At 37.4% G+C, this 21809-nt stretch overlaps 2 protein-coding genes across 21 annotated transcripts in view; one reads left to right on the top strand and one right to left on the bottom strand.

The window, feature by feature from the left end:
- UGP2 (UDP-glucose pyrophosphorylase 2) overlaps positions 1-11801 on the top strand; it is a 52663-nt gene extending 40862 nt beyond the window's left edge. For all 12 annotated transcript variants that reach the window (XM_063789787.1, XM_063789786.1, XM_063789785.1 and 9 more), the window contains 7 exons: positions 2672-2857; positions 4163-4296; positions 5771-6068; positions 6523-6720; positions 7601-7843; positions 10293-10397; positions 11359-11801. In XM_063789787.1, the coding sequence (XP_063645857.1) occupies positions 2672-2857; positions 4163-4296; positions 5771-6068; positions 6523-6720; positions 7601-7843; positions 10293-10397; positions 11359-11466 (1272 nt within the window). In that variant the 3' untranslated portion in view covers positions 11467-11801. The remainder of the gene's footprint in view (positions 1-2671; positions 2858-4162; positions 4297-5770; positions 6069-6522; positions 6721-7600; positions 7844-10292; positions 10398-11358) is intronic.
- Positions 11802-12379: 578 nt separating this feature from the next.
- Positions 12380-21809, bottom strand: part of VPS54 (VPS54 subunit of GARP complex) — a 127187-nt gene continuing 117757 nt past the window's right edge. For 8 of the 9 annotated variants that reach the window (XR_010149485.1, XM_001165146.8, XM_515511.9 and 5 more), the window contains 3 exons: positions 19727-19834; positions 17737-17831; positions 12380-13770 (listed from right to left, as the gene is read on the bottom strand). Coding sequence is in view for 7 of the 9 variants with exons in the window: in XM_001165146.8 (XP_001165146.3) it covers positions 13665-13770; positions 17737-17831; positions 19727-19834 (309 nt within the window). In the remaining 2 variants the exon portion in view is untranslated. The remainder of the gene's footprint in view (positions 13771-17736; positions 17832-19726; positions 19835-21809) is intronic. The other variant, XR_010149486.1, reaches the window with a different exon arrangement.

Genomic DNA, 21809 nt, shown 5'->3' with positions numbered 1-21809 from the left:
CTACCATGTGGAAAATTGCTGCTGTGTACTCTTTTTTAAAAGTGTAGTCAAAACATAAATAGGTAAGACTGTCTCTGAACTAACAATTTTACCTAAAATGAATGCATGAACTAGGAGTTTTCGGTGACTTTCAACTGATTTTCACATCCTTGTGAGACCTCTGTAAATATTAGGTCCTTGCTAGGAAGTGAAAAATAACTGATAAATGGAAATTCTTGGCTTTTACAAAATAATTGGAAAATAATTGGCCTGGTCCCACTTGCTGACTCTTCTAAACTAGTAATAGGCTACTTACAGCCATTGATCACAGTGGTCTTTCTTTCCTTCCTCTCCTCTCCCCTCTCCCCTTCCCCCTTCCCCCTACCCCCTACCCCTCCCCCCTCCTCCCTCTCCTCTTTCTGACAGGGTCTCACTCTGTGGAGTACAGTGGCATGATCACAGCTTACTTGAGCCTTGACCACCTGGGCTCGGGTGATCCTCCCACCTCAGTCTCCTGGGTAGCTGGGACTACAGGCATGCACCACCATGCCTGGCTAATTTTTGTATTTTTTGTAGGGATGGGGTTTCACCATGTTGCCCAGACTGGTCTCAAACCCCTAGGCTGCCTTGGCTTCCCAAATTGCTGGGATTAGAGGTGTGAGCCACCACATCCAGCCTGTTTCTTTTAGTGACTGGTTGCTTTCAGTTGCTGGGCTAGAAAAGATTATAAGCTACCCTGTTATATCAGGGTGACAAAGGTGCTACTGTCATCTTCTCTTATTTTTCTAGCAGTGTGGCATAAATTGGAAGTTTTTCTCTCCTAAGCAATATTACCAGTTTCTTTGAAATGCTGAACAAATGATGGTCATGGCAGTAGAGTCAAATGAAAACATCCTTCAAGGATTGTCAACTCTGCAGGGTGCTTTGTGTGTGTGTTGGGGGGTCAAGTTGTTATCGCCCTGCGTTGTCCTCACCTGGACCACATGCTGCAGGGGAAGCGATCAGTGTGGTCTGCAGCCATCGGTGTGATCTGCGTTCTTTCCTGCCTCCCTCCTCTTCCTTGTCATTTCACATCCCAATATTTATGTAGCACCCCCTGGAGTGCCCACAGGCCTGTCCCCTCCTCTTATCTTTTCTGTAACCAGCCCTTATTTTGGTTCATGAATATGAATGGCTTTAGAAAGCTACTTAGCAGCACTTACCAGGAAGATTGACAATCCTACCACATGAGGAAAGAATTGATCATTAGTGATGATTGGAGCAATAACAAGTAGAGAGCCTTGGAGAAGAGTGCTTCATGTTCTTCTGTATTTACACCAAACAAGAAAGTGTATTAATTTACACTTGGCAGTTAACATAGTATATTGCAGGGTAGAAGAAATAAGAACCACAGACTAGTTTTTTTGTGGAAAGCTGTTAAAAACAAGAATTTTGTTATCAGGAGGCAACATATGATATATGTATGTATGTTCATCTGACCAAGCATAAAGAGATTTCTGCCTCCATAGGCTTAGATCACTGGAGTGTGAGCCTGTCAAGTTCTTTCCCAGTCACACCTACCCATTACACACACACACACACACACCCCCTCACACACACACACACGTTCCTACGGTAGCAGAACAAATAACAGCTAACGTCCACAAAGCACTTATGGGGTAGTTTTATTTTTTTCAGTCCATTATGTGTTAGCTGTCGTACACCATGATGTAACTGAAGAGTCAATTTGAAGACCTATTCCATTAAAGCAAAATAACAGCAAACATGTCACATAAATGGATAGAAAATACATTGTGATCTTTCTGAAAGGTTTCCTTCTTACTGTAAGATGTTTAGACTTGCTTGTGCCTCTGCTTTGAAGAAAAGAATCTGGGCCTCTGCTGTAAGTTGTGTCACTGTTCCTTTCCTGTAAGGGAGAAGTTATAGATTAAGGCCCTCTGCTCACAGAAATAGATGAGGATGCTGGGGAGAAGATTGAGTTGGGATTTTCTTCAGCCCCACCTCTTGCCCTTTCCCTCCCTTCCAGGGCATTTCTTAGAACAGTGACAACACTTAATTTTCCAGTATTGGCTTTTATATGGTGACACCTGAAAGTTAAATTCTTGAGGAAGGAATTCTGTCCTTGTGCATACCTAGAAGTTTGACAAAAAGTCTATGCTACGTTCCTCTGAAAGGCAAACTTACGACTGCATAGAGGAGAATGGCAAAGAACAAGTGTGTTTTGGTATTTGCCTCCTGTGGTAGAAGGAATAATGTGTAATTTTATATGTAGTTCTCCAGAATTGAAGTAGAGCCACAGTACAACAGAAATATTTAGACTTGATGATTCTAAATAAATGACTTGATCATTTGCTATGTTGATGCAAATTGGGAATTGAGTGTTTGAAGATACTCCAAGAGATCTGGATGTTCTTAACCAGCCAGACAATATATAGGGCCTACAACTTTTTCCCCCTTCTCGTACTCCATTGTAAAGTAAATGAGCCACTGAACTACTGTGTGCAAGGGAAGTTGCCTATTAAAGTACTTGATTTTGAACCACAAGGGCCTATGACATTAAAGAAAAGTTGATTAAAACTTTCCACAGAGAAACCGAAACTTTATGGAAGCATGGAAATAACCCTGGGATTGATATGCTTTAACGTCCCTTAAAGCTGTTTAAATTACTCCTATAATGTTATTTTTCTTTCAGATTCAACCCTATGAAAAGATAAAGGCCAGGGGCTTGCCTGATAATATATCTTCTGTGTTGAACAAACTAGTGGTGGTGAAACTCAATGGTGGTTTGGGAACCAGCATGGGCTGCAAAGGCCCTAAAAGTCTGATTGGTGTGAGGAATGAGAATACCTTTCTGGATCTGACTGTTCAGCAAATTGAAGTGAGTAACATTTAGCCTTTCTCATGAGATACTAAAATAGTTTTTAGTTTTTAAGTTATCATAAATGTTATAAAATGTAGCAGATGTGAATTTGAGCTAACCAAAGAGCCTGCTATCTTTAGTCTCTTTATTGGTGGAAAAAAGGTTTCGTGTTCTTAAGGGCAAATCCTTAAGGTTATGTAAAGGCTTTTGATCTTAAATAGCACCTGTGGTTGTTGAAATCTCTGGGTCTGTTGAGATTCTCTTTTGATCTCCCACTGCTCTACCCACTTTCTTTCTGGTGGCAGCCTTCATCAAGGCTGGGATGATCTTGCTTTATTAACCCCTTTTGGGAGGGTGGGGAGGATGCTGTGTATTTGGCTGCAGGCCATGCATGCTAAGAACTGTTCTTGGCTTCTCTCTTATGACAAAGTCATTAATCATATACCATAAGCTCTTTTGGGGCAGTGGCTTTATTTTTTCCATCTCCTTATCCTATTGCCTAGTATGGTGCTGGCAACTATAATCCTAATGCAAGTTGTAGCAGTGGCTAACATGTATTCAGCACTTATTGTCCACCAAGTATTATTCTGAGCTCTTTATATGAATTTACTCATTTGTTCCTCTCAACAACTCTGTGAGGTAAGTACTGTTATCCCCATTTTACCAATGAGGAAACCAAAGCACAAGAGGTTGGTTACTTGCCCAAGGTTCCCAAGCTAGTTAGTAAGTGCAGAATTAAAAATTTAACATAGGGCAGTGTGACTTCTAAGACCCTGTTTTCTTCACACTCTGCTGCCTCGTAGCTCTTCTGAGGTTGAAAAGATTTCAGTTGGGGTGTGATTCAAAATTTTTGATCATTAATTTTGAGAGTAGGGATCCATGTCTTTGTCACATTTGTACTTTCATCCCTACAGAGATGTTAACATAGAGTAAATGCTTAATCAGCACTTGCCTACCCAGTAAGGCCACGGAGCACTGTGGCTGTACACAAGCTCCAGACTCAAACTGCCTAGGGTGGGGAGGTGGGGGTCCTGCCTCTGCCATTGCCAGACCCACCACCTATCTGGGCCTTAGTTTAGACATCCGTAAAATGCAGACAGTAGTTTCTATCTCAGAGGGTAGTGATTTAATGAGCAAGTGCATGGTGACTTGCTTAGCAAAATGTCTGGCTCATGCTGAGCAGTTTTTTGTCAAATCTGTATATTTGGCTACGTACAGATGATGTTTTAGATATTTTATGATTTAACCATTAAGAACTAATTTTGCATATTTGAGCAAAAGAAAAGTGAGTCTGGGTAATCTAATTGTCATTTTCCTCCCTAGCATTTGAATAAAACCTACAATACAGATGTTCCTCTTGTTTTAATGAACTCTTTTAACACGGATGAAGATACCAAAAAAATACTACAGAAGTACAATCATTGTCGTGTGAAAATCTACACTTTCAATCAAAGCAGGTACAATGAGTAAAAAATTAACTCTGGGTATGTTACTCCTGGGAAAGGACTTCTTTATCTTGTTTATAACAGAGCAGTTTCAAGATGTACAGGTACCAAATATTGATGTTCACAAGTGTTTGATGCCCATAAAAGCTGAGCATTTGTTGATATGTGATTGTTATAATCACTCTGGTTCTCTAATTTCCAGTTCTTAAAATTCAGTCTGCTTGAGACTCTGTTCCATGTCCAGAATATTTGGGGATAGCTTAAGCCTTTGCTTTCTGAGAGCATATTTGGTCTCCAGGTGGGTCTGTGAAAATCTTTTTATATTCCTACATTATTGATAACCTTTCCTATGGAAAGGAATTTCTTTAACATCTTTTATGGGCTTGGGGTAATTTAATAAATTCTGGAGGAAATCTTTGGGGAATAGTGAGTAAAAAGTAAATTCAGATGATGAATTCTGATTGAAGGCCAGGAAACTGGAGAAATAAGACTTCCATTTAAGGGATGGACATCAGTCCACATGAACTTGTACAGAAGGGATGTTTTGAGGCTGGGTGTGGTGGCTTATACCTGTAATTCCAACACTTTGGAAAGCCAAGGCAGGAGGATTGCTTGAGCCTAGGAGTTTGAGACCAGCCTGGGCAACATAATGAGACGTCGTCTCTACAAAAAAAATTTAAAAATTAGCATTGGTGGTGTGCCCTTGTAGCCCAGCTACTTGGGAGGCTGAGGTGGGAGTATCACTTGAGCCCAGGAGGTCGAGGCTGTTTGTGCTACTGTACTCCAGCCTAGGCAACAGAGCAAGACCCTATCTCAAAAATAAAATAAAAATAAAAATAAAAAAGAAAGGACATTTCTAAAGTTGTGTCATTAGTTTGGTTGTTTTTAAGATCTATTTCCCATGGTTATTTTTTTTTTTTTACTTTGCAGATGTTTTCCCTTTATTTTCTGGTCTTTAGTCTGTTGTGGTGCTAGCTCCTGTTTTCCTCTTGCCCCATCACCAGCTTTACCTTTCTCACTAGTGGTGGGAAGCAGACATCTTGGAATGCTAACCTGGTGCTTATTTTCTGGGAAAGAAAGAGATCCACCCCTGAATATATCCATTTGTAAGAATGGGCAGTATTTCCCAGATAGGTTTTCAGGGAAAAGAACAATCTCACAACTACATAAGTTTGAGAAAATTTACTTGATATATCCCTCCTTTTGGAGAGTCATAAAACATGAATATCTTAAAAATATGATGGGTCCTCCCATCTGTGACCATAGAGACATGTTTTTGCAGCAGCTATCACCATCTGGAAAACAGATTTTGGACAACACAGATACTGAGAGATTTTCTTAAATGGATTCACCTATAATTAAATTACTTATTGATAGACTCTGAAAAGAAGTGAAATTTTATTTAACTTTAATGTATTATTTTATTTAAAGGCCTGAAATGCTCTACAGGGTCAATATTGAAAAAGAACTTTTTTTTTTTTTAAAGGTACCCGAGGATTAATAAAGAATCTTTACTTCCTGTAGCAAAGGATGTGTCTTACTCAGGGGAAAATACAGAAGCTTGGTACCCTCCAGGTCATGGTGATATTTACGCCAGTTTCTACAACTCTGGATTGCTTGATACCTTTATAGGAGAAGGCAAAGAGTATATTTTTGTGTCTAACATAGATAATCTGGGTGCCACAGTGGATCTGTATATTCTTAATCATCTAATGAACCCACCCAATGGAAAACGCTGTGAATTTGTCATGGAAGTCACAAATAAAACACGTGCAGATGTAAAGGTAAATACCGAGAGGAAGCAGTTTAGGGCTTCATGTTTTCACATTTCGTAAGTTATGAAGTTAAAGCCTTTTTTATTTGAAAGTTTCTATGTTAAACAACACATTTAATATGTTCTGTTTGACATAATAGTATGTATCATAAATCCATAATAAATAGTATCAAAATCATCTCTATTTTTTTGGATAAGCTACATCAGTAATTTTAACTAAAATAATTTCATACATATTTATGGCAAAAATCTGAAACATGTGAAACCTTTCAGTAAAGTTGTCCAAACCTTTAATACTCTTCTAGTTTGGCATTTAAATGTTATTTCATTGTCCCTTTTATGAAAATTTACTCTGTTTCTACATAATGTATTTATATATTTTTTATATAATCACTATCTTTGTATTTACAAAAAAATGCACTTGGGACTGATGTGGAGGCACTCACTATTTTCTGCCTTTCTAGGGCGGGACACTCACTCAATATGAAGGCAAACTGAGACTGGTGGAAATTGCTCAAGTGCCAAAAGCACATGTAGATGAGTTCAAGTCTGTATCAAAGTTCAAAATATTTAATACAAACAACCTATGGATTTCTCTTGCAGCAGTTAAAAGACTGCAGGAGCAAAATGCCATTGACATGGAAATCATTGTGAATGCAAAGGTAAGCCAAGGTTGTGGCCCATTGAGCTTCCTGGTTCCTAAGGTCATAGTAGGCTACACACAGACCCCATCGCCCACTCCCTCTATCCCATCTATTCCATTGGTCACTCCCTTTTGCCTTTTCAGACTCTCTAGTTCCTAGCCCTGTCTTCCAGAATCTGCTGTCACCCCTCTAGTGTGCCAAGTTATGGTGCCCTATATTTGACCCTGGGTTGTGGTAGTGGCAAAAACACTGGGCTTCAAAAGTGGAGAACCTACTTCAGTCTTAGTTGTTCCTCTGACACTCATAGGTCATTTGGCCATCGGTACTTTGCATGAGTTTTCTGAACCTATGGTTTATCATAAAATGGAAATGATATTACTGAACAGAAGAGTTTTAAGACTGAAAAAAGATTACATGTTTAAGAGTTTGGCATATGATAGGTGCTTGATAAATGTCAGTTCTCAAAATTATTTTTCTGGCCAGGCTCAGTGGCTCATACCTGTAATCCCAGCATTTTGGGAGGCCGAGGCCGGCAGATCACTTGAGGCCAGGACCAACCTGGCCAACATAGTGAAACCCCATCTCTACTAAAAATACAAAAAACTAGCTGGGTAGGTGGCACATGCCTATAATTCCAGCTACTCGGGAAGCTGAGGCATAAGATTTGCTTGAACCCAGGAGGGCAGAGGCTGCAGTGGGCCGAGATTGCGCCACTGCACTCCAGCCTGGGTGACAGATCAAGACTCCTTCTCAAAAAAAAAAAAAAAAAAAAAAATTTTTTTTTTTCCATCAATGGATCTCTGAAATCACTTCCCAAATATTAACTAACCTACATGGAACTAAGTTTGTAGGTGCCTAAAACCTCTGTTTTCTATTCCCCACCCCTAATTTCTTACAGACTTTGGATGGAGGCCTGAATGTCATTCAATTAGAAACTGCAGTAGGGGCTGCCATCAAAAGTTTTGAGAATTCTCTAGGTATTAATGTGCCAAGGAGCCGTTTTCTGCCTGTCAAAACCACATCAGATCTCTTGCTGGTGATGTCAAACCTCTATAGTCTTAATGCAGGATCTCTGACAATGAGTGAAAAGCGGGAATTTCCTACAGTGCCCTTGGTTAAATTAGGCAGTTCTTTTACAAAGGTACGTAACTATAAAGATATGTGAGTTCATATTTCTTAAATGTGTAATTATAAAGATATGATATACATGTGAATTGGAGACTAATTACAGTCTCTACCACTGACCTGTTGTATTCCTCTGTCTTTGATACCTTTTAAAGGGAATTGACCATAGAAGATAAATATTTTACTTCACATTTGAAACATGATTGCCATATGGAGAGTAGAAAATAATCTTTAAATTTTGGGGCATTTTATCTTCTGTCTCTTCCAAGACCAGTACTGCTTTCATCAGTGGGAAAAGGTTAATTCTGGCTTAACAAATACTTATTGAACGCCTATCATGCACTGGGCAGTGTTCTAGGTTCTAGGGATTTAGCATTAAACAAAACAGACTAAATCTTTGTCTTCACGGAATTGACATTCTAGTGGGGAAAGGACGATAAGTAAGTAAATGTATGATATACCAAGTGGTGGAAAATGCTATGGAGAAACAAAGCAAGGGTGGAGAATAGGGAATGCCTGGGGAGGTGGCGGGGTGGTGTTGATGGTGTAATTTTACATTGAGTGGCCACAGGCAGCCTCATTGAGTTGATTGGGTCTGACAAATGGGTATCTAGTGCAAAAAGTGTTCTAGACAGGTGGAATAGCAAGTACAGTACGTCCTCAGTGTCATCAGTATGTTCTTGGAAACTGCCACAGTAAGCAGAACAATGTGTAACACATTTTGCCATAGGCTAATTGATATAAACAAGAGTTCAGTTCCTACAGTTTATTTCTGGTCACAAAAATATCACCAAATTTTAAAAACAAAACACTTCTAATATTAAACCCTGAAATAAATGTGAGCTGTACATACATTGATTAATAAAAACAAGATAATTCTTGACTCACTTATTCCGGTTCAGGTTCACGGGTGACCAGAGCTTATCCCGGCAGCTCAGGGCACAAGGCAGGAGCCAACCCTGCACAGGCCGCCATCCCATCTCGGGGCACACTCACACATATCCACACTCATACTGGGACCATGTAGACACACCAGTTCACCTAACATGCACATCTTTGGGATGTGGGAAGAAACCAGAATAGTTGGAGAAAACCCACACAGATGTGGGGAGAACGTGCAAACTCCACATAGACAGTAGCCCTGGCTGGCAATCTTTTTTTTCCCCTCATCAGCGTTATAACAAAGTAACATTGAACAAAACAGCACTATCTGTGGACCTGCTGTAAAACTCCACCCTAGCCTGATAAGTGAAATCCAAAAAATTTAATCAATGAAATGTGACACTGTGAGCCTTTGTGGTTGGCCTATGGGGTCCTGCTCTGCCATCCAAGTCTGTTTTAGTCCACAGCAGGTGTGGTTTGGTGCCACCTGCTGTGGATTTGTAGAATGCAGATGGGGAATTAGAAAACTATGAATGCATGTGTCCTCAGAGTCAAATGAAGAAAATATTTCAAGAAAGTGGGAATGATCATGTGTCAAATGCTGCTGCTGATTCAAGTAAGATGAGAATTAGTTTTATCAGTATGGAGGTTTGGGAGCCTCACAGGCATGGATTTAAAAGAGAATGAAAAACGAGGAACTGGAGATATGAATATCGAAAACTCAAGAGTTTTGCCTTAAAGAGAAACAGAGAAATGGGGCTATAGGTAGAAAGGAATATAGGATTTGAGTTTTTGTTTTTTTTTAATGGGAGGATGTTTATACATTAATGGGAATGCAGTCAGGAGGGAAAAAAGACTGAAGAGGGAGAATTGCTGAAACAACACTTGATAGGCCGTAAGAAGGGATCTGATGCACAAATGGAGAGGTTGGCTTTAAGTAGGAATAGAAACAGTCCAATTCCAGTACTAGGAAGGCAGAGTAATGGGCAATGGGGGCAAAGTAGTGGTGGTGGTGGATGGAAACAAGTGGAAGTTTTCTGATTGCTCCCATTTTCCCAGCAAAATAGGAAACGGGGTCACATAGGACAATCTCTAGTGCTTGTAAATCTAAGGAAATAAAAAGACAAATTATTATGATAACATAATAATTTGTGCTGTTGCTCTTCCTAAAATGTGCTCTAATTTTTCAGAATCCTACCTATCCACTAAAGTCCAGCTCCAGTCTAGCCTGCTTCAAAGCATGATCTCTTTTTTTCAGTTAAATTCAGATTGTGTGAACTATTCATCTGGCTCTTGGCATGTTGATTATCTTTAAAAAAAAAAAAAAAGAAAAAAAAAAAACCTTAGATCTGCTCAACTGTCTTATAAATTGCTTGGTATAAAAACAATGTTTGTAGCTCCTGGTCTTTCCTGCACAGCATTTAGCATATAATGAGTGCTTAATAAGTAGGTGCTTCCCACAGAGGACCTGAGCTTTGCCAAAAAAGGTTTCTACAGTTCAGTTAAACTTTCTTGTTAATATTTTTCCTGTCTTTCTTTGAACCCATTTGAGACAAATTTTTATGTTTCAACTTTTCTGTAAGGTTCAAGATTATCTAAGAAGATTTGAAAGTATACCAGATATGCTTGAATTGGATCACCTCACAGTTTCAGGAGATGTGACATTTGGAAAAAATGTTTCATTAAAGGTATGTTGTTACAATGAAAATTATATTTCTTACAGCTTTACAATATAGGTCTCATTTTCTAGTCATAAATTTACATTTACTTTAAGGAATACTTGTTAGTCTTAATTACACTAGTAATTAAGTTGGCACTATTTTACTGAAATGAGAATCCTTAAAATAATTTTACTGAAATGAGAATCTTTAAAATAGGATCACTATTAGCATTAGCTTACTAAAGATGATTGAGTAAAAGCAGAAAAAAATGACAATTTGTACTGAATATACCCTATTAAAGGAATGTTATCACTGTAAGAATATTCATTTACATTATTGTAGTACTCAGGTACTCTGAGTGTCATTCCAGCCTCACGTAAGAAATAGGGAAATGGGGGTATAAAAGTATTAAAGCTCACCAAAGATACAATAGCTTTTTCCAAATCATGTAATTTTTTTAAAAATCTCCTAACTAGATTTCATGTACTCCTCCCATTAAAGCTACTTACTTAAATGAAGATCTTGAAAAAACAAATACATATATTGAATTTTATTGCTGAGACTGCCTAAAGACTTAAGACATGAAAAATCTTATCAGTGAACTGTTATAAAAACAACAACAAAAGCCCTATATGTAAATGTAAACCAAGCACCTTTTAATTTCTCTATGAAGGTTGGATAATGCTGGTGGCCTTGCAAGTAGGCCTCCAAAAGGGGGCTGGCCATGCTGTGGCACCAGGTCCACTTCCCGCTCTTAGTTCTACCTCTAACAAGGAGACAGAATCTAGAACTACTGCCAGGATTGTTACAGAAGGACACATTACAATTTTCCTTAACTGTTATTTGTTTTTCATGTTTAATATTGTTTATTAAAAAATACAGTTACTTCACTGTAAAAAAAAAAAGTTGTACATAAACTTGATCACTGTAAGATAATCAAATTGCATTTCAGTTGCAAGTACACTCTTTTGTTTTCCCTGTCACTTAGGGAACGGTTATCATCATTGCAAATCATGGTGACAGAATTGATATCCCACCTGGAGCAGTATTAGAGAACAAGATTGTGTCTGGAAACCTTCGCATCTTGGACCACTGAAATGAAAAATACTGTGGACACTTTAATAATGGGCTAGTTTCTTACAATGAAATGTTCTCTAGGATTCTAAAATAGGCAGGTACTTTACTATGTTACTGTACCCTGCAGTGTTGATTTTTAAAATAGAGTTTTCTGCAGTATGCTTTTAGTCTAAGAAAAGCACAGATGGAGCAATACTTTCCTTCTTTGAAGAGGATCCCAAAAGTTAGTTCATCTTAAAGTGCAATATTGTTTAATCTTAAAACTGGGCAACTTTGGAAGAACTTTTAACAGAAGCCTCAATGATGATCACTTTGAATTGCTTGTGATTTCAAAAATAAAGCAGTGAAGCAATACTTGTGTACACTGGTACTTTATAATGCTAACTATAAAATGGTTTATTGTTGTTAGACAGTTACTATATTAGTTGAAAGATTTGCCCTTTAAGTACACACTGGCTAGTTACCTAGCCAGTGTGTACTTAATGAGTCCAGTTTTTGGCATTTCTAAGAATCTTAATCATACCATTATTTCCATAGGAATTAAACTGAAGGTATTTAGTACCTTTCATCTAGTTCTAAAACTGGGATGCCTGCCATGCTTTCCACAAACTCTCCATTTATTGAAACAAAGTGGCATTTATTTTCCCAGCTGACGGAAGTGGGCAAAGGGAAGGCATTTCTTTCACATCCTTGTACTCTTCTATAGTGAGGTAGGGGGTATAGCTTCATAAAAAGTTCCTTTCCCTGAAGCTTCATTTCCTGAAGCTTGTTTATTATCACTGAAAAAATGATCATTAATAATCTTTCCATTCAGGTCTGCTGGTAGTTCAATTTATGCCTTTTCTTTAAATTCATCCATACTTGTTTTGAGTAGGCTGCTTGTTTAACTTAAAGTTCACAATATACCATTTAAAAAAAAGTTGCCTTTTAAAGTCTGTTAATTTTTTACAGCTTTATTTTAGACAGATAGTTTAAGAACCAAAGACATACCTCTGTAATGATAAAGGAAAGAAAACAAGCTTTCCTTTTAAGAAACCAAAGAGCACAAAATAAGACTGTTTCATTATACATAATCACCACAGGATATTAGGCACTCTGACAGGGTTAGGCAAGATTCTTGGTGTGAGGTGAAGCACAGGCACTTTATTTGTAGAGTGCTGCTGATTCTAATTTTGAAGGTAGGTATTATAAAAGTCTTGTCACCTTATTTCTGGCCCCAACACAGCAGCCTATAGTTTTAAAAGTTCTGTTTCTCCCTGGTCTTTGTTCGTATACACATCGAAAGTAACTTAAAAACAAGGATCCAAGGGGGCCATACTTCATATGTTATCTAAATGTTAATATGAGAACTCAAAAGTAGGCAGATTATATGAATACATATTCTTACCTCTGCTACAAATAAAAACACCCCAAACCCTTCATCATACTTTTATAAAAATACAGATATTAAACTGTAGCCTTTTATATACCATTTCTGAAAAGTATTTAGTTGCATAAATAGATGCCGGTATCTTTTTTTTTTTTTAAGTATTAATTACTTAAAAAAAAGACTTAAGTCTTTCAGGTATTTAGAGAGCTCTGGAAGGCTTTACCCAGTTGACATACGGTGGTAGTAGAAATATTAAATATGCAACACACAAAGCCTGCAACTTGACATTGGTCACTGAAACAAAAATTGAATTCCTAAATCCAAGCAATCAAAAGATGTTTATTTTTTATAGAAAGATCTGTAAAAAAATAATAATTTTTCAAACAGCTTTACTTTCATAGAGAAAACTTTCTACAGAAGTTGACTAAGATTTTAAATTGTACCATCATTAAATAAGGTGGGACACCATATGAATTTCATTGCACTGGAAGAAATGCAAAGCATTTTTTAATATAAAGTATACAGAGCATTCTAGTCAACTACAGCTGTGTTACAGCTATGTGTTCTTTTGGATTTGGTCCAAAGAAACCTGAGTCTGTTTCCAGAGAGAATGAAAAATGTTATAGACACCTGATCAGTTACTCCTCACTGTAGGATGCACAAAAATGACATTCCTTGTAGATCCCACTGAATCCAGTTTCCCAACACTTGATACTTTCCTTTTTCCCTTCCCCCACCCCAGTTCACTTTGGGTTTCAGGTTCAATTCTCGAATCACAGGCATCCAGATTTTCTTCATAACAAACACATCCCATGGTCAGATGAACTACCCAGTTTTCCAGGATGACATCACCTCTTCTGCTCCCAAATTTCGGCCATATTTAGGTCCAAATCTTTAAGGCCTTTTAAGGCTTGAAGATTTCCAGTGTAAAAAGCTACATCTGCTGTGACCAACCTAAATAATGGAGAGAAAATTATTTTTTAAATCTCAAACTTTCTATTCAGATAATTAAAGTAACAGTGCTCACCGAGTCAGAGTCCTATTATCTAAAATTCAGATTTCTTAGTGCCCAAATGTCCAAATACTTTACTTAGCAGGATTCCTGCTATGAATAAGTAGGCCATTTAATGCTGTACTTCAATAATAAATATTTGGAAAATGAATAAACCAATGGCTGTTAGTCAGTTTCATGATAAATTCAGCCCAAGGAAATCAGATTTATCTTGAAACAGCATGAATTAATATACAGAGAAAATAACAGGTTAAACTAAAATGTTTTTGATTGGTTAGCACTAGAGTATAGGAGTGTTGACTAAAATAGTAAACTCAAGGGAAAAGCAGGCCAGGTTTCTAAGTGTCATCTAAGGCGTTAAATACAGACTAGTATTCATGTATATAAGCGATACTAGATATTTCTTTAAAAACCCAAGAGAAAAATAGGAAAGAACATAAGAAGTCACAGATGAGAACACCTGAATAACCAATAAACTGAAAAAATGGTAAACGTCAGGAAAATGCAAATCAAAACAAGGTACTACTATCCCCGATCAGACTAGCAACAATTAGGAAATCTAACAGCAAATGTTGAAAAGATGTGGGAAACAAATTCTCACAAACTACTCCACTAATGTGGGAGTTGGTACAGCCACTGTCAATACCTAACAATATGAAAAGTGTATTAGCTCCAATTCACTTATAGGTATATGCCCTGAAGAAATGGTCACACCGTTAGACATGTATAAAGATCTTCAGTATGGCATGGTTATAATAGAAAAAAGTAATGACTTAGCAATTTATCACTAGGGGAAATGTCTAATTTATCTATGGCTGATTCATGGCCAGGAGCAGTGGCTCACACCTGTAATCCCAGCACTTGGGGAGGCTGAGGCAGGAGGATCACCTGAGCTCAGGAGTTTAAGACCAGCCTGGGCAACACAGTGAGACCTCGTCTCTACAAAAAATTTAAAAAATTAGCTGGGTGTGGTGCCACACACCTGTAGTCGCAGTTATTGGGGAGTCTGTGGTGGGAGGATTGCTTGAGCCACGGAGGTTGAGGCTGCAGTGAGCCATGATCACACCACTGCCCTCCAGCCTGTGTGACCATGAGACCCTGTCTCCAAAAAAAAAAAAAAAAAAAGGTTGTTTGATGGAATACTGTACAGCAGTCAAAAACAGACTACTCAACATATATCAACATAGATAAATCAGTAAAAATGCCTAGTAGAAAGCAAGCTGCATATATGCAATATACCATATAAGTAAATTTACAAAACAGCACTACATATTTTTCATAAATCTAGGTACAATAAATAAGACTAAAAGAATGTAGACTAAATTCACTGGAAATGTTACCTAAAGGCTGGGAGAAAAAGGGAATCGGACTGCAGATGGGGTGTAAAGGTGTACTTAGCTTCATCTGGAATGCAATTTTTTGAATACCATTTTAAAAATACAATATTTTTTTCAAGAGAAAATGACAAATGTTGATCAATTCTGGGTAGTAGAAATATAAATAATTTATTATTCTCTGTATGTCTCTATTTTTAAAATATCTTAGAGGAAAAAAAATCACATTAAAAAGTACAGAGCTGGGCCGGGTGCAGTGGCTCATACCTATAATCCCAGCACTTTGGGAGGCCGAGGCAGGCAGATCACCTGAGGTCAGGAGTTTAAGACCAGCCTGGCCAACATGGTAAAACCGTCTCTACTAAAAATACAAAAATTAGCCAGGCGTGGTGGCACGTGCCTGTAATCCCAGCTACTTGGGAGGCTGAGGCAGGAGAATGGCTTGAACCTGGGAGGTGGAGGTTGCAGTGAGCTGAGATCACGCCACTGCGCTCCAGCCTGTGTGACAGAGTGATACTCCATCTCAAAATAAAATGAAAGTACAGGGCTGGGGAGAGGGAGAAATAGGAAGCAGCTGCCTAATGGGTACAGGATTTTCTTTTGGAGTAGTGAAAATGTTTGGAACTAGATAGAAGTGGTGGTTACGCATCATTGTGAAGACACTAAGTGCCACTGAATTGTTCACTTTAAAATAGTTAATTTTATGTTATGTGAATTTCACCTCAAAAAAAGTCAAAAGCTACATTTTTAGAGCAATTTCAGAAACAAAAAATTCTTTTAAGCAGGTAGTTTATGTCCTTGGCTACAGGTAGAGGTTAATCTTCAGGGATATTTCAAAGACATGAATTGACTTATAAAGAATGAGTTTCTGTTAGCATGTGACAGTGAGGATTCTCTAAGGTCAGACTGACTTCCAAATAGCTATATTAAGAAAGAAAAGTAACAGCTAACGAGTTAGCTTGGGTGCTTCAGAACTACTGGTCTACAAAAACCCAACTAACCAACCCAGATTTAGTTATAGGAATAAAAGTAAAAGGGTATGAGCAGGGTAGGCCTTAAAAATATTATTAGCTTTTTTTGAACACCCTCTTTAAGGTACGCAGTATACATCTCTACCAAGAGTCTCTAAGTTTCTAATATGCTATTATCTTTTCAGGAGCAGGTCTCTTATATATGTACCATTTGTATCATCTGACATCAAGTGAGAGATATACACAGCGTCACCACATGTGATGTTCTTGCTGAAAATATCTGACTCCATGTTGGTATAACGCTATTAAATTAATGTTGATTTTCTTAGGTGGGGTTCAGGTATTACGGTTGTATAAAAATGTTCTTGTTTTTAGAGACACATGCCAAAGTATTTAAGGGTTAAATTTTATGACTGCAGCCTACTTTTTTGGTTGTTTGTCAAAAGGGAGGTATGGGGGTGGGAGGGAGAAGGAGCAAAAGTGGCAGGGAGTATGTGGCAAAATTTTAACAGTTGATAAATCTAGGTAAAAGCTATTCAGTGTTCATTATTGTCCTTTAAGTGTTTCATGGCTTTGAAATTTTTGAAAACAAATAATTCTTTAAAAAGAAAAAGAAGAATCAGATAATAAGACTATCATTCTTGCATAAAACTCTTAAATTCAGCCTAACAGATTCAACAGAACGAAGCTTTCACATAGCTCTTTGCAAAATTGATTCACTGTACTTCTTTTTAAATGGCAGGGCCAACTTCTGACCCCAACATACATTTTTTTCATTTTCCATTTGTTCTTATAAGTTTGAAATTTGAGCCTGAAATTCCTTTAACAGGAAATAAAATTTTATTCCTAAAAACCCTAGAACACTAAAGAATTGATATTAAGACGTAACTAAATGATCAGTGCTTTAAATTTTATAAAATCTCTTCCCCATATCTTTATCTACATAACTCTTCAAACAATCCTATTAAGGAAACTTTTATCATCATCCCTATTTTCAAATCTAAAAAACCTAAGCTGAGGGGGAGTAAGTGATTTGCCCAAAGTTACAACAGCTAGTAAGTGACAGAACTAGAACTTAACCCAAGTTTTCAGATTCTAAATCCTACCCTATGCTTTCTATGTACTTTGCTATTTTACGGTAATACATACAATTTTTCAATAGCTTACAATAAAATATATACATATACACACATATATTATTTTTCATAACCCTGTGAAAGAATTAAGACAGATTTCATCCTTGTTATTTTATAAATGTGGCACGCAGGTTAAGTGACATTCACATGGTCACACAGTAGGACTTTTGAATCCTGTTTGGAATGGGGAAAGCTATTGGGTAACTAAGGAAGTGCTACTAATTCACACTGCCTCAAAACAGATACATAACGTCAGGTAAGCAATTGTCCATGTATAAACCCCTTTTAGATAGTTAGATAGAAACAGATATTTCCACAGGGGGAAAAAAAAAAACACAAAAGCTTGCTGATTTTACAACGTTGGTCTTCAGTGTGATTACAGCAGAAAAGGATGGCACAAATAATCAAAACTGATCATTAAAACAATTTGATATGGGAGTATATGGTGAAAATGTTAAAAAACATACCCATTTTGAGGTCCTCCATCATTTATCACATTTAAGTGAGATAACTGCTTTTTCAAGTGGAGTTTATAACTTGCATTAATTCTTAAAAATAACATCTGAAAAAGAAATAAAACTACGTTTCTTAAAGTTCTACGGAAATAGAAGATGTAAATATCTGAGTTATCAATATTATTTAGAGAAAGTATTTTTAAAAACCAAAACCTTTGCTTTGACATATACTTTAAAAATCCTCCTCTGAAAGTATTCTATTGCTATTTCACTACATTTTTTCTCCTTAGTTGGAAAAACCTTTTTACCCTCCTTAGCAGTACTCCTTTTTGGAAAAATTCCCGTAAGTGGGATCAACTGTGACAGGTAAAAATAATAAAAAGTAGTGGGGAATTTTGTAACATAGTAAGTAGGAAGTTGGTAGGGGAAAAAATGTCATAATTATAGAGGCAAAGATACCTTCGTACTTCTAATCTAGTGAAATCACTTCAAAGCATTTTATTGTTCTTGCATGCAATGACCCAATATTTCTTTGGGAAATACCTAACCTAAAATTATATACAATGAAATTATGAAATGATTTTGTGAAATAACATTTTCTGTGGGAAAAATATATATAATAATCTATGGAAGTTTTGTGGAATTACTAGTATTCAAGTGGCAACAGTGACATAAAATAACATTTGCCCAGCGTTGACAAGAGTACCCTTTAAATTACGCCACAGATAAAACACATGAAGTACCTGTATGCCCAGCTCCCTGACCTGGGTAAGTCCTGCTCTAGAATTAGAACTCAGATGGCAAATCCAGAAGGTTAGAATGTCAGAGGTGGAGGATCTTACATGTGGAATGGAAAGGATGGCTTGGCTAAGAAGAAATTAGAAGGAAAAAGGAGACGACCCTAGTGGGTACGTCATATTTTATGGCTCCCCTTCAGTCCTCAGTGAGTCCCAAAGGAGTTACATGATATTTATTCATGAGTTTGGTATGATTTATGAAAACCTAGGGAAGTACGAAGAAAATGTTAATAGCTAGTATAGGATGGAAGTTTGAGGTGGCATAGGAAAGGAGACCAGCAGGAGCAACAGTAGGCAAGAGACACTAAGAAAGCCACCCTCTGCTCCCAAATACCATTTCCACGCACTCAACCAAGTAAGAGAGACAAACTGAAATAAATAAACTTGTCTGAATAGCAGAAATCTCAGTGAAAGTTAAATTCATTAGTCATACAGCAACTAGACTTTAATATTATACCATTTATTCTACAAACCAGGCACACTTAGTTCAGAGGAAATAAGCTGAGATTAAACAAACAAACAAAAAAACTGGTAAAAAAGGGAATACTGAAAACTTCAAAGTTCCAGGAGAGGGCAACGGGTGTAGGGGGTAGAGCTGTTACTGAAGAGTGAAGAGAACTCTGTGATAATACTTTTGTAAGGGAATACAGTAGCGATAGAAGGGTGGATACTTTATAGCTGAGAGGTGCCAAAGACTCCCCCACCCTCCATTTTGCTCTTTTTCCTAGTTTGTCTTTACTACAGATCTCTTATGCTGACATAACAATAAAGCAGATTGAGTTAATTATATGTGTTAATCTTATTAACTCTATCACTAATTCTTTCCATATCCAATTTGAATTACAATCACCATAACATATTTTGCTACTCATTGATAAAGGCCAACTCTAATTTTCCAAGGAACAGCGTAATAAATGATGTAAGCAGAATCTGGGACTACTGATCATGGACAAATGGAAAACCTACTTTTTAGAATTGTTTATAATATAGTAAAGCTCTAGCTCTGGTCTGTCACTGCAAGGAGCACTTAGAAATTAGAAATTTTTATCCATGTTCTACCAGTCAATATAACAATGTAAAAAAATGATAATCATATTGGAACATGAACAGCTTAACTGCCAAAAGCATGTAAAAACACCCCAATTCTGTACAGATATTGTATGTTACATATACATGAATAGTTTTAGGAATTACTTACTACTCACCTGTGTTTGTTCTTCTGGAAGGAGATCAAATATAGCTTCGTGCATTTTTGTCATTTGCTTACAAATATTCCTGAAACAGGCAGAAGGAACAGGAGCCTTCACTTCATACTGGTAGGAAAAAATAATGAGAATTATGTTCATGTCCTCTGAATTGCATAATGTCTCCACCATTCCCTGAGACATATATTTACTGTCCCTCCACATATCCAATTCTGGCATAGTACTTAAGCTTACACTTTTCAACTGTGATCTGCGCTACTCATACAAATCTTGAGAACTTTTCATTCAACAACTTAATTCATTTTGAAGGAACTAAAATAGCTCAGTGACTAAGAACAAAGCCTGCTTCCAATCTTAGAACAGACTGCTGGGTTCAGATCCCAGCTCCTCCCATTCTAAGGTAGGTGATGTTGGGCAAGTTATTTAATTTATCTATCTCAAAGGGCTGCTGTGAGGATTAAAAAAGAGGACTCATAAGAACGCAAAACAGTGCTTGATACAAAGTAAGTACTCAAAAAATTATTAGCTACTAATCTGGCTCAATATACAATATAGCCACTCCAAATAAACAGATTATGTTTTAAACAATTTAAAAATTAGCTGGGGCATGGTGGCAGGCACCTGCAATCCCAGCTACTCAGGAGGCTGAGACAGGAGAATTGCTTGGACCTGGGAGGTGCAGGTTGCAGTGAGCCGAGATCGCACCACTGCACTCCACCCTGGGCGACAAGAGTGAAACTCTGTCTCCAAAAAAAAAAAAAAAAGTGTGTCAGTATGATCGTATCTGAAATCAACAGAAAAATCTGGCAGAATAAATATGTTTTTTATTTTGTAGGTGGGTCAATATAGTAATATTTTACCCTAACATTAAAAGGAGGATTTTTTCAGCAATGTTCTGTGCTAAAAATTTAAACTTAGGTAAATTCATTTTACTATTCTTACATATGAAACAATATGGTAGTATGACTTTAAAAACCATCTTTTAGCTTATATTTTAGAATTCACACAGCTGAAGTTATATACCATTTTATTTATAAGACAAATTTGGGCTAAATACTATATCTCCCTTTGGGGAGATAACTGTCTAAAAGCTGGTTGGTGTTCCAAAAAGTGGACAAGGAACGCTATAGGAACTCAAGTGAAGGATATTTACATAATGATGTCTAATGGCTTCCCGAGCTGCCCACCTGAGGTGTTGAGTCTTCAAAGGGAAAATAAACAGGTGAAAATACTCCAAGTAGAGGACATGCCATATCATCTCAAATCTGGTTTTTTTTTGTTTGTTTTTTTGATTTTTTGAGACAGAGTCTCACTCTGATGCCAAGCTGGAGTGCAGTGGTGCAATCTCAGCTCATTGCAACCTCTGCCTCCCAGGTTCAAATGATTCTCCTGCCTCAGCCTCCCGAGTAGCTGGGACTACAGGTACTCGCCACCCCGCCCGGGTAATTTTTTGTTTTTAGTAGAGACAGGGTTTCACCATGTTGGCCAGGATGGTCTTGATCTCCTGACCTCGTGATCCACCAGCCTCGGCCTCCCAAAGTGCTGGGATTACAGGCGTGTGCCACCACGTCCGACCTCAAATCCGTTTTATACACTATCTGATTAATACTTCTAAAGTACCATTCTAATTGTATGATTAATTCATTAAAAAACTTTTCGGTTCTACTTTTATTTAAAATTTAGAAAGCTGCAATAGAACATTGCTACTACCTTAACAATACAAAAAACAGATAATCTGTAAGACCATACATCAGAGAACAGAGATCAGGGGAACTAATTCCAAAGACTGAAAAGGCCCTCTGAGGAGAGGTGATACACAGGAACTGTCTCACTTTTGGCAGAGCATAAAAAGAAGAGGTAACCACAAGAGAAGCAAGTAAGATGAAAATAAGTAAAATTTTAACAAATTCTTAAAGGCCAAACGTGGGCTAGGATATATTTAGGATAACTGAAAACCCTAGCCATAAGGAGAGTTTGCACTCATGCACAAGTTTTACTTCACGGCCTCCAGGAGGTAATCAGAAGAAACAGGAGGATCAAAGGGAGAAGATCATATAGATCCACTCCCAGTAGCACAGGTATT

Source organism: Pan troglodytes, chromosome 12 (genome assembly GCF_028858775.2).
Source record: "Pan troglodytes isolate AG18354 chromosome 12, NHGRI_mPanTro3-v2.0_pri, whole genome shotgun sequence".
Classification (NCBI taxonomy): Eukaryota; Metazoa; Chordata; class Mammalia; order Primates; family Hominidae; genus Pan; species Pan troglodytes.
The sequence above is the reverse complement of the archived record's forward strand: the minus strand, read 5'-3'. Positions and strand labels throughout refer to the sequence as shown.